The sequence below is a fragment of the Antennarius striatus genome, chromosome 16, assembly GCF_040054535.1.
Source record: "Antennarius striatus isolate MH-2024 chromosome 16, ASM4005453v1, whole genome shotgun sequence".
Taxonomy (NCBI): Eukaryota; Metazoa; Chordata; class Actinopteri; order Lophiiformes; family Antennariidae; genus Antennarius; species Antennarius striatus.
Genome location: NC_090791.1, coordinates 5,751,821 through 5,765,220, shown reverse-complemented (window position 1 = coordinate 5,765,220; position 13,400 = coordinate 5,751,821). Strand labels below are relative to the sequence as shown.

Below are 13,400 nucleotides of genomic sequence, written 5' to 3'. Positions count from 1 at the left end.
AGCGTCTTTCGCGTGCGTCACTGAGTCCCAGTTAGTTGGCTGGGTGAAACAGTCCAGGTAGCATGAAAAGACATGAAAGACAGCAGCCTTAATGTGCTCCTCTCCATTCTGACAGCCACGCTTTGTTATCTTCCATAAGAAGGAGTCACTCAACCAGCACAAATCTCCATCCCTCTGGAACCTCTGATCAGCAGTGTCCACGGTGATACACTCCGGGGACACTGCTCTCACATAATGAAACCAATAGAGCTGCCCACAGCCGCCTTATAATCACCCTGTGTACAGTGTGTATGTGTGTGTGTGTGTGTGTAGCTTTTTTTCTTTTTATAGTATTTGAGAGAAAATGAAAGAGCTTCAGCTGCGATGTTCATCTGGGTGTGTGCTTAAGTGCAACATGGGGGTGTGTTTTTACCAACGTGTGTCCACATGTGTGCATGAGTCACTTTGAGAGGTTTCACCAGCTATTATTGAGCTGGGACTCTCTACTTAAAAAGAAGATAAAGTAATTGTCTCTTCTTCAGTTCTCCAGAGATGAGCAGATGCCTTGGGAATTACCATTCTTGACACTTTTCCAGTGCCTGTCTTTGAACGGTACGGTTCAAAGAGGCTGTTTGTGAGGCTTTTTCTCAGGTGACTTTCCAAAACGAGCGCCACCATCCATCCCCTGTGTGTCATAAACAGACGACAGTCACTATCCACAAGGAGAAAGAGGAGCCTGAGAAACAAGGGTAAACCTCCAAGTGTGGAAGGGAAAAGCAGTGGAGGCAACAGCTTGACAAGGCGCCGTGTGGTACCTGTGTTCTTCCCTGTACTCAGGCTTTAAGCTGCTTGCTCAAAGGTGCTACGCTGAATCCGTGCAGCAGGTATATTTATTCATTCCTTTATTTTTCCTGCTGCTCTTGGAGTAAAAGGCTGAGAGTAAAGCAGATTCACGAGACATCACATTTGAGCTCTCATTTCACATGTGCAGAGTCAAGTTGTGACACGTAGGAAATACACACGCACGTACACTTCCCCTGCTGGCGTGTCAGCACACACAGTCTCTCACATGCATACACAACCAGTTTAATATGCTTCATCTATATTCCAAACAGTGACAAAAGGTTAGCCCAGCTTCCAAAAACAAAAGGTGATTAGAGAGAGTTTTCCCCTCCGGTAAGCATGAATTAAGAAGTAGATTCAGACCAAAATAATGATGCTGTAAAATGACAACAAATACTACTTAATAGTACCAACAATAAGGAGAAAATTCTCATTACTCCTGCAAAGTAAAAACACTGCTGAATCTGTAATCATAGTATTTAAATTATTTAAAATATCAATGACTCCAACAATTCATTAATATACAAAAGAACTCTTGATTAAAGTTTTAAGTTAGGGAACAATAGAATTATGAAATTATGATGTATTATAACTCCAACATTATTAATAATATCCTGGCGGAAGTGTTTTAGTTATGTAATAAATTGGAACAATGTTTTGTGAAATGCCTACAAATTACTCAACTAACGTGTTTTCTATTTCAGACATTACAAAACCAGTGTTGTTTCCAAATGTCACTTTGGTAATTTGCAGTCAATGAGGTAGTTGCACTGATATTAATCAATACTTCCTCTTGAGCAGAATAAATTAAACCTCAGTAACTGTATGCCAGCAAATGCCCCTGGAATGAGCTCAAGCATACATTTCTTATACTTAAATTTCAAACCTGCAGTCAGATAATTTTGAATTTTAGGAAGCATATAAGTGTAAATTAAGCTTCTAAGTGTGAATTAAAATGAGTGTAAAGGTGCTAATCTCTGATGTCATCACCGTATTATTTGTGGTTAACCTGATGCTCCTGGTTTGGAGGCTGTTTCATATTCTAATTGTTGCTTATGGAGAATATGAAGATACTACAGTGTCTGCTTGTGTCAAACAGCCAACACAACTGTTGGAAAGTGAGGCTGTTGATGTCAAAATACAAAATGTTTGTGCCTCAAACATTGTGTACTCTTCAGCAGAACATGTAAATATTTACATAGGGGTAGGAGTCGACCCATTCCACCCCTAACTTCCCTCTTTCCTCCGCCTCGTTTTTCTATCTTGTCTTCACATCCTCTTTACAGACTGTATTTGCTGCTCAACCTTAGGGTTCCTCTCACCTATCAACCTTCCTGTTCCTGCAGAGCGTCTGTGTGCAGAGAGATAAGGATGGTGACAACATACACTCGTGCTGTTGAGGCAGGAGGAGGAGAAAAAAAGTAGTAAACGCAAGGGGAAGGGTGAAAGCTTTTGCTAATTATAAAGTTCACGGAGATCTTTGCAAGACTTGTGATTCTAAGAGGGCACAGAGGTGGGAACAGAGGTGTGGGCTGACCGGTCCCAGCAGCAGCAATGGGACGCACACAAAGCTGAGGAGGTGAAATATCAGGAGCACTCTGCTCGGGGAAGCCGGATGTGCTGAGGAGCAGACAAACCTCAAACAAACCTAAATCAGCAAGGATTAAGGAGACCTGCATAAATCCAGGGTACAAACTGAGGACGTGAAAGGAGGTGAAGTGGAGTTGAAGCGTCCCAGGATTGAGGATCACAGCGTAGGATATGCATGTTGATGAACTTTGACTCCCCCCGGCATGTGAGACGCGGAGGGGCCCGACTAAAAGGGAGGATCAAGCCTTGGTATTAAGTTTCTAGCTCTGGATTGAGGACTGTTTGTGCTTCGTGCGACAGGTTCTGTCTGCAGCAGACGAGAGTCGATACGCTGAAAAGTCACCGGGTGGGGTGAGCGTGTCAGAACCTGGCAGACAAACGAAGCTGGACAGCCAGCTTTGAGAGGAGACTGGGGGGACATCTTTAAACTAGTCTGCTTCACTGGGCCCCGGAAGCTGACAGCGATGAGTCAGAGGACTCTGACTCGACAACTGGAGTTGTGGGAGAGTTCTGAGGGTCCACCTCCTGTACCTTCTCTCACCTCGCCCGTGTCACCGGTCGATCAGTCCCGTGGACACGGGGGATGCGCTCTGTTTCGGCGGATGAAACTGAACCGCAGCATTCAGGAGCGCAGACGCTCTTCCCACTGTAGCTGCAGGTACGGCTCTACATCCCATCCACCGGTCGTTGTCTCTGCTGTTAAAAATGAACTTTCAGTGATTTGTGATTGCCTTACAAATATTTATGAGCAACCCCCCCCCCAAAAAAAAGATTTCAAAGTCAATTATTCCATGAGCTAATCACTCTGAGTCAGACGGATTAGATTTGGGGAAGTACTGAATTCAGAATAAAGAAGTGTCATAATTTACTCTCAAAATTGGCAGAAGAAAATAGAAACAGGGATTAGCGAGTGTAGATTTCAGAGCCCCCACCCCCCACCCCCAGCACACATTTTTTGATGTGGTTTTCATCACTGGGGAAACTTGTTTAATGATATTTTGATTGATAGTTATGTTAACAAAGCCTTCCAGGCAGAGGGGTGGCTCCTAATTGGCCAATTTAAAAGCAAAAATCTAAATATATTACGCTTCGTGCTTGAGTTAAGTTTATTTCGAAGTTAAGTTAAAACTGTGTTGACAGCGAAAGTTTGACAGGTTTAGGGGATGGGGATGGGGGGAGGTTTTATGAAGATAAAAGTCATCCCACATTAAAAATAGATGCTGTAGCTACACGGCAACCTGCTTCCCCATCTGCCCTTGTCATCCCTACGATTGACTGCAGCCTCAAAGAGACAATTAGAGTTGATTCTTCTTCTTATTATTATTATATATGGATGTCTTGACTGGTAGTTGTTTTAGCAAATAATCCAAGCTTTCACACGTAACGCCTGACAAATTGAGATTTGTCTTGAGTGTGTGTGCACAACTTTCTTGTTATATGATGAACAGACCCTACAAGCTTGTTAAATCAACAGACTTCACTTCTGTGCTGTGAGATCGCCTCTTTTTTTCATCTCAGAGGTTTATCTATAAACTGAGAAGCGCGTTTTCCACGTCCCCTGTGATTGGAGTTGGATCTGAGTTGAATGTTTATCGTCAGCATTCTCCCCTGATGTTTAGACAGATGTATTTCCTTTCAATGTTAAAATGAGAAGACCTATATGGATATAAATGAGTGTAAAGGTCATTATGAATGTGGCTTCATGAATGTTTTATCTGTTTTGTTCACTTTTCTTTTTGTCTCTTTTGTAGGTGTTATTTCCTGATGAGTTGCACTACTCTAAATATGTGTAGGAGGGCTTAATGCTATTAAGGCTTTAATCCTAAAAGGGGTTCCAAATCCAAATAAAGAGAATCTCAATCACCGACGTCTTCAGACAGACAGCATTTGGCCCAGAGAGAAGCTGCGGTTGACAAAGCTCATTTTGCTCCCTTAAACTCGACTTGCTCTAAAATATGACTTGTCAGTACGGAGCAGCCCAGTGGCGGTCTGCCAATCCAATGGCACCACATCATCTGTCACATCCGTCTTTCTTTAAGTACTCGCTAAGACGCAAGAAACAGGAGAGTAGGATAGACTCTGTCACATAGTGTAACGGTGATTTCTAACTGCTGCTTGTTGTTGCGGTGAGATACATGAAGCAAACCAAAACCTCTTCTCTGACCCTTTACAGCTTTGATTCGGAGAATGGCCCCTCGCCAGGCCGCAGTCCCATGGATTCGCAGGCGAGTCCTGGGTTGGTGCTCCATCCCTCCTTCCCCCAGAGTCAGCGCAGGGAGTCCTTCCTGTACCGCTCTGACTCGGACTACGACACGTCCCCCAAAACCATGTCACGCAACTCCTCCATCAACAGTGAGGGGTAGGCACGTTGTCCGGGATGTCTCACACAGCAGATGAAGTAGAAACCTGTTTTGTTTCTTTAAATTTACGCCTAACTGCACATTATCCCAATCAACACAGCAATGGTTATGATTGTAATTATGCAAACGGTATGCTAATGAAATCATAAACCTCCTAGGTCTAACTGTTGTGCTCTGATTCCTGGCTTTCTTTTTGACCGAGTCTAAAACTTCCAAGTCTTTCCATGTCTCTGTTTAGACCCTGATAGTCTCTGTAAACATCCAACTCGCAAACACAACATCTCATGTAAACATTAATACCTCAGACACACAAACTCGTCATAGTCATGTCATTCTCTGCTTTTTGTTCTGCAGGCATGCCGAAGACATGATTGTCACCCCTTTCGCTCAGGTATGTTTTCCACTTTTGCTTTGTCTCACATGTTTAATTGCTATAAATGACTGTAAAGGTGGATAATTAGCACAGTGAACTTGCCCACCTCCCTCCCTCTCTCCCTCTCTCCCTCCTCTTCTTTACCTCCCACGTTGTCCATCCACCCCCCAGGTGTTGGCCAGCCTACGAACCGTAAGAAGCAACTTCACCATCCTCGCCAATGTCACAACACCCACTAACAAGTCAGTATCATGCTGTCAAACACCCCTTCCCCCCATTTACACTTGGCACGACTACTCTCTTAATTTACAGCGTGTGTTTTGCTCGCTCCGCTCGACTCACTCCACAGGGGAACACTTCTGCCATCATGAAGAAGAAAGAATCGAACTGCATTGATCCCCCCGTAGGGGAAATTATTATTTTCCAGTTATTGTCAAGTGTGTGTGTGTGTGTGTGTGTGTGTGTGTGTGTGTGTGTGCTTCTTCTTGATGTGCACAATGAGCAACTTTTAGGGGGATGTTGCCTTGCTCAAGGGCACCTTGACAGTGTTCAGGAGGTGAACTGGCACGTCTGCACTGCCAGTTCACACTCCAAACGTTTTTGTTACACTTAGGCCCATGATTAAACAGTTTAAACTGTTTAAACGCTTTCCTCACTGCCTGAGCACTGAGAATGCATCGAATATGTGTCCCTGAGTCTGTACTCAGATGATGCAGCCGGTTAATAGAACTAAATTTAATCTCTTTTGTAATGCACCAGACAGCAGGAGCTTGACTTGGCAGGCTTTCAGTTCAGTTCAGTTCAGTTCCATACCATATGATACATAAAGCAATGCAACACCTTTTGTAGTGTTATATCTTCAAAATGTCAATGTCCCATGATACAGTTATGAAATTACAAAATCTGTTTGGAAGGAAAGCAGAGTTCATATTACGCCTCTAACTATTTTTATATACTTGAATATTAAAAGTGAAACAATGTGTTAAAAACTCGCATGTTGATGTGTAATTCAATATTTAAAGATATTTAAATCCAGACATGCCTTTTGTATTTCAATGGGCTTATAAATGAATACCACAAATTGAAATTATTTCTAACCCATGTGTGAACCAAGCAGTTTGATGCTGAATGCGTTGATCCCCAGCAGGGGGAAGCAGCGTGTTGTTCGCTATCTGATGTAATGATGTGTTTGTCCACAGGAGGTCGCCAGTGACAAGCCAACCCACTGTTCCCCAAGCTACACTGTCTGGTATGCTATTAACTAATTATAAGTCTTTATTACTGGAGCAACGCTGTCTCCTCAGAAGGCTGGAGGACACACTGACACACTGACGCACTCCCCCCTCTTACACATTATTGCAATGATAATCACTGCAGAATTCCACAGAATACCATGTATCAAACTTTGTTTTATTCTGCTTATTATTTATTATTAACTGTGCAGGAAAAATTCCTTCAAAAAGAAAGGAAATTACAAAAAGTGTTTTTGTTTTTTGTTTTTTTGTTTCACACGAAAATTGAATTGGAATCTGAACTGAACTGAATCTAATTGGAGAGAATTATTATGACCTCGCGTATTGTTTTTGCTATAAATAACAGTTAACTTTGCAAAGTGATGCAACTGTAGAGTTCCCCATGGAAAAATACATTTTTAGTTTTAGGTGAATATTACAGGTACAATTAGTAATGTATGTAATTTTTACATGCAGATACAGGCATAAATGAATAGTTCTATGAATACACACTTTACATATACACTTTATATATGATATGCGTATTTGTAACTTGGTTTTTTCTTGTTTTAGAGTACAAATCAAAAATACAAATACATTTTACCAAATTATATTGCATTCAAAGGTATTTCAAAGCTGTGGTAAACAGAGCCGAGTGTGGTTATAGAGACGTTTTAATTTGAAGATGTATCCCTTTTATCTACATGATGCATATTTGATACTAATGGCTATCAAATGTTAGAATCTAGTGATCAGATGTGCAGAACTGATAGGATTATATTGTAAGAAATGGACTATAGTATTCAATAACAAAACTATTTTAGCAAGAACATTTCTTAGCATAACTCCCATGAAAACATTTTTTAGAGAAACAGAAAACTCGAATAAACTGTGTAATATAAATATTTATGTTAATACAAGTAAATCTAATCTATGAGCAGAATGCAGTTTTAGAAAGTGACTTGTCCCAAGTGACATAAAACACAGATGATTGTCACTCAGTTGTTGTTTAGTGTGATTTTGTGTTATTATTGTCAACCAGATACATGTTTTGAATTTTGTTGTGTGTGTGTTTCTTCGTCCCTCCCCAGAGGAGACATACCAGCAGATGGCTCGGGAGACTCTGGAGGAACTGGACTGGTGTCTGGACCAGCTGGAGACCATTCAAACCCACCGCTCAGTCAGTGAGATGGCCTCCAACAAGGTACACACCTGTCCACGCATAAAACATGTCCGCTTGAGCGTTTGGATTCCTTCCAGCTCAAAGCTGAGTCAATGCTAAGTCGCTCAGTGGACATGATATAAACTGTATATTCCATGATCTTTATAGTGTTGCAGCTGTTCTTCCTGTTTAAGCTTCCATTTGACAAACATATACAAACAAAATAACTCTGACCATACAGTATAAACTTAAAACATTTGTGAAATATTGAATGAAAAGAAACCTTCATCTGTCTATATTCATCTAATACAAAAAACATATTATCAGCTATTTATGTACTTATTTTCTAGTGTCAGTGTGTACATTTTCAAAGATCGACAAATAAGGAATTGTGTTTTGTTTTATTTGAAATGGTATAGTAGTTGTACTGAAAAACATAATAATAACACAGGCCATTAATGTCATCCACTTCTGGTTTTTATGGGCTTTATTGAGCTAGCCTGACATGATTGTGTCTGGTTAAGCTTTTGTGCTGAGTAGTTCTTGGTGAGCAGGAGTACATTTACATTCAAGCGTGAGTACGTGAGCAAACCTCTGGAGTTCACCTCCTTTGGTGGGGCAGGGAGGGAATGGGTGACCGTCTGTGGGCATGGAGGACACAGCAGGGAGGGGGGCCCGATGCTGATGTCTCCGCTGTAACCTTGGTTGCTATCGTACAGCAGCAGGGTCTGCCCTTCCCTTTCACTCATTGGTTTGTCACTTTGACCACAAGCCATGTGGTTTGGGAACCAACCAATGACATTGAAGTGATGCTCCTTTAATAGTGTTCTATCTTAAAGGGACAGCGTCATCTGCCTTGTGTTCTGTTGTCGAAAATCATTCCCATGGTACACTTCAGAATTAATGAGAGGATTCTTCCTGTTTATAATGAATAGCATTTAGGATGAATGCGATGAAAGTACTGAGGGAAGGATGTGTACATGATGGACATTGTGTGTGCATGTGTGTGTGTAATCTCCTGAGGTAAACAAACTCTCTGTAATTCGGTTGCTGCCTCTTTGCAGCTGGAATGAAGCTGCAGAAATCCTCTGTTCTGTGCCAACATTTAGGTACACATGAATATTCCCAGTCAGTCTCTCACTTTGACTCACACCCTCGCTCACACACATATTTTCGACAGACGTACATGCTGTCTTATTGCACATGCGCACTCAGGCTTGGAGCAGAACTGAGCGCAGACACACACAAACACACACACACACACACACACACACACACACACACATGCATGCGCCTGCAGCCACACTGCCTGATTAGCTTGCGAGAGCTGTCTACAGCATCCAGGGAAATGGCGCAAGAGGCAGAGCACTGGAGGAGGAACAGCAGCCTAAAGCAGTAGGATTAGTCCTCTGGCATTTCAGCCAGCTGAGGCATGGATTGACTCGGAGCAGGGAACTGGACTACGGAGCTACTAGGAGGCAGCGGCACTGACTGTGGACTGTCTGAGTGTTGCTGAGATCGGTGTGAGACATTGGTAGGACTGGGCCGGGCCTCTGGATCCGTACTGTGGGGGAGGGGCAGCCAACGCAGGGAGAAGGAGTCTGTTTTTCCAAACCACAGCTTTGGTGTGATTCTTCAGCCGGGACTGTCTGCTACAGGCCTGGATGCCCGTCTCTTTTTCTCTCTTTCTCTCTCATCCTCTCCATCCCTGTTTCTCTCCGGCCATCATCGTCTGTTTCTCCCTCACCCAATGTTCCAGCTGCCATCCCAGCTCCCTTTACCTCCATCATTAGTTACTACGGGAACCCCTCCGTCCTGCCGTCACCATCACTCCATCCCCCTCACCTCCATCACCTGAAAATTTTTATTCCTGTTTCTCAAGCAGCTCATCTCGCTCATCATCATCATCATCATCATATTTCTGTTGAGGTCTGTCACACATTCCCACTCATCTCCTCCGTCGACTCCTCTCTGTGTCCTTCAGACAGTCCCTCACTGCCTCTCTGTCTCGGTTTCCCTCCATCTTCCCTGTTTTCGACTCCCGTCCACCTCTGACCAGCAGAGACCGAACATTTGGGTCAGTTTGCTCAGCCAATGGGATGAGATGTAGTCTCCACAGCAGCCAGATCCAGGGGGCTCCTGGTCTGCCTATCAGGGGGACCCTCCCATCCGGACCACACTGAGGCTGGAGCCCGACTCTGGACTGACTGAGTGGCCTACTTTGGGGTGCTGCATGTAGGCAAGGACAGTCTTCACCTGAAGCCCCCGCCCTTCCCCCCTTCCCCTATTCCTTCGGTCCCTCTCGGGGCAGCAGTCACTCTGGAGTGTCCCGGCCTCTCCCAGCACACCCTGACGACGCCCTCATGCCACTGGGGCACCCACAGTGCCCCCACCCCACTCCACTACCGCACCTCCTGCCTGTGCCATCGGCCCAAACCCCCCGTCACCCTCAGCATGGGTGTAGTGGAGGCCATTGACCCGGCACCCTCCCCCTGCCCTTCACCTGTACCAGGAGGCTACAGGCTGCCCCGCTCCTCCAGCTACAGCCCCCTGCAGGGGAGGGCAGGGGCAGAGCTGGACCTGGATGCAGCTACTGGAGGGGTTCTGGAGGGGGGTGGGACGGCAGCAGAGCGTAGGACGCCCTTCGTGGACCTATTCTGTGAGACCTGCTCCAGGCCCTGGCTCATCGGCTGGTGGGACCAGGTAGGGTGAGAGGGCCTCGCAGAGGGCAAGAAGGCCCGGCAGCGAGCATCATGAACAGATTCTGTGGACTCTTTTAAGTTGTACTGTCACATCTACGCATTCATTAACAACTCCTCTTCATTCCTAGTCCGTGTTATTGCTTGACTTTTTATCAGTCCATTTCATTTCGAAATTTTACAAATTTCTGGTAAGAATGTTGGGTTGATGGAGACAAAGTGACTTCATGGGATGAAGGAAAGTTTCCTGTCTGGCAGTGGCTTTCTGAGGAATGTTGTGAGAATGTTAGCTAGTGTGTTCTTGTATCATACAGCAATGCAATGAATGGGAACAGTGATATTTTAGTAGGTCTGCAGTTTTTCTACATGGCAGCGGCACCATGAACAAAAAAAGATAACATCCCTCCCTTTCCCAGTCTGTCATCTGAGAAAACACCAAGCTGCTTATAGAAATAGATTTGTGATGTTGTTATAAGCAGTTTGGTCAATTGCTGTTACCGCATTTATGTTTCAGTGTCACATGATGGCATTGTCCATCTTCCGATACAGAAGATGGACAATACAGCCTCAATACAGAATCAAGGAAGCTGCAACTGAAGGGCAATTGTTATTGTGTCTGGACTGAGAAGATGTTTGTTTTGTTCTTTTTGTCCTCAGATGTGCAAACAGGCTTCTGTAAAGAAGTGTGACTTAGTGTGACTTTTCTGTGATACATCAGATTTGTGTGGCATTCTGTCAGCAAGATCCTCCTAGATGTTTTCATTGAGAGAGGATGAACAAATGAAATATTTGCTGCCATAATTCATTCATTAGTTGGCCAAGTTTTTGATCATCAATTAATTGTTCATTTTAAAAGCAAAAGTTCAATGATTCATTGGACTTTGAAAATGTAACTTTGGGTGCTGGAAAATGGTGCAGTTTCTTATTTTTTCAATGTAATATAATATCACAATTAGCAGATCAATTATTTATGAAAAACAATTGCTGGTTGCAGCCCAGTCTGAATCAATAAAACAAACGTACAGGTTGTAATTTGGAAGAGAGTCACATTTTCATTTACTGATGTAAACCATTTATGATTACACTCGTAAATGCATGAATGAATTTTTTTATAATTGTAATCAAAAATAACAAAGCCCCACTGGGTCCCTGCAGTCTCTAGTGCTTAAGTGTATGTGTGGGTCGTGTCTATGTAAGGTTTGCATGTTTGCTTCATTAGTTAGTGTCAGAGGAAAAATGTTGTTTGTCCTGGCACTGGCAGCGGCACCGTGGAAGGGTTGGTTGGCAGCTATGACTCAGCTCTACAGCATTAGGGAAGGAAAGAACGAGAGATCGAGAGCGAGAGGAGGAGGTTTGGGTTCAGCCTGCTGCCTAAGTGTGCCGCTGGGCTTGACTCGCTTTCTTGGCTGGCTCCTGATGACTGATTCTGCCTGACTGCTTCTATAATTTGCTGTCAGAGTACCTATTTGCTCGGCCTATCATGTAATGAGCACCGGGTTGGATGGGATGGGTGGAAAAAAGAGATAACTGAGCGGAAAAGAATGAAAATGGTGAGAAAGCATGAGGTGTGTGAAACACCAGGCAGGGTGGAGGGTGTGACAAAAGAGGATTTTTGGTGCTGAAGGGAGGGAGAGGAGAGTGTTATTTACTTTGAGGGAGAGGGAGGAGCAGATATAAGTAACAGAGAAACAAAGAGGAAGCCAGCAGAGGAGGGGAGGGTTGACCTTGGTAAAGGTCAGAGACACCTGCCTACTCCCTCAGATTGTCACCCAAGCAGCCACTGCTTTCACATGAAACTGAAGGACTGACTGTGTGGAGGCAGTTACCAAGGCAACCACTCCGGTTGCCATGGAGATTGTTATGTGTGAAAGATCAGTCAGTAGGACACAGATTGAGGGGTCTTGTCCGAATCGCATCGCTCCTTCACATTATTTAAGCGAAGTGCGGTTGTCGAGCCTCAAAACTCTTCCCTTATGCATGGAAATACAAAAATACATAAACACTGAGGTGAGATGTTTTCTGTCTGTCATTATGTCACTCAATCACATTTCTGCCTAACCTGCAAAGACCTGCCAGTCAGTGGGTCGTTAATTGTGCCTCACATTTATAGAGAAAAATGCACCTCACATTGCCTCAGCTCATATTGTTGAAAACATTGCAGTCAAAATGCAAGCACACTGAATCGCAGTTTCAAACAGTACAGTGTGTTCTCAAAAGGAGATGTGATTCATAATTGATTTGCTGGCCCTAGTGAATGAAGGCAGATTGAGTTTGATCATGTATTTTCTCATATTTAAGGGCAAGTTCTTGTTAAGTGTTAGTAAAACAGAATATATAGTATAATTTCATTATTCCGTATTCTGGAGTTTTAGCAGCCTGTTCTGTATCTCTGCATCAAAATCACTAACTTGCTGTTTGTTTTCTATGACCCCCCCCTATCAGTTCAAGAGGATGTTGAACAGGGAGCTGTCCCATTTATCAGAGATGAGTCGCTCAGGGAACCAGGTGTCAGAATACATCTCCACTACCTTTCTAGGTAAAGCAAATCTTCCGTTACAGCTTTTGACCTTCAGGTCAAGCACAACCAATCCAGACTGACCTCTGACTCTTCCCTCCACAGATAAGCAGAACGAGGTGGAGATCCCATCCCCGACTTTAAGAGAGAGAGAGAAGCCCATGTGTCACATCAGTGGTGTGAAGAAGCTCACGCACAGCTCTAGCCTTTCCAACTCTGCCATGCCGCGCTTTGGTGTGAAGACCGAACATGAGGATGCATTAGCGAGGGTAATGTTGTGTTTTATACGTCTTGCTATCTTGCTTGAAGAAAATCCTTTTGTACATCAATAACTAAATTGAATTGAACCAAACACGTAGCAAAGCAGCCAATGACACACATTTTATTTCAGGGATAAGCACAAGTAAATCGAGACGATAGAGTGGGTACAAAAACAAAACCCCAGTGCAACAGGTTACATGTATTTACTGTCAACCTCTTTCACACATTCCAACCACTTATGTTTGTTTGAATGTTACACACACACGTCTCTACGTGTTCTGCATGCCAGATAAAGTAAACAATTAAAGGGAGCATGCACCCCGTCCTGCTGTTATGACGCATGATGATATCGTACAACATATGATATCAGAAGTGTAAAGGAAGGA

General features: G+C 43.7%; 1 protein-coding gene across 2 annotated transcripts in view; it reads left to right on the top strand.

Moving 5' to 3' along the window:
• pde4a (phosphodiesterase 4A, cAMP-specific) overlaps positions 1 to 13,400 on the top strand; it is a 42,092-nt gene that overhangs the window by 21,225 nt on the left and 7,467 nt on the right. Inside the window, exons 1-8 of one of the 2 annotated variants that reach the window (XM_068335905.1) lie at positions 2,123 to 3,070; positions 4,586 to 4,771; positions 5,127 to 5,163; positions 5,317 to 5,387; positions 6,345 to 6,394; positions 7,469 to 7,581; positions 12,681 to 12,774; positions 12,859 to 13,022. In XM_068335905.1, coding sequence (XP_068192006.1) covers positions 2,877 to 3,070; positions 4,586 to 4,771; positions 5,127 to 5,163; positions 5,317 to 5,387; positions 6,345 to 6,394; positions 7,469 to 7,581; positions 12,681 to 12,774; positions 12,859 to 13,022 — 909 coding nt within the window. In that variant the 5' untranslated portion in view covers positions 2,123 to 2,876. Of the gene's footprint in view, positions 1 to 2,122; positions 3,071 to 4,585; positions 4,772 to 5,126; positions 5,164 to 5,316; positions 5,388 to 6,344; positions 6,395 to 7,468; positions 7,582 to 12,680; positions 12,775 to 12,858; positions 13,023 to 13,400 lie in introns of those variants that run through there. The other variant, XM_068335904.1, reaches the window with a different exon arrangement.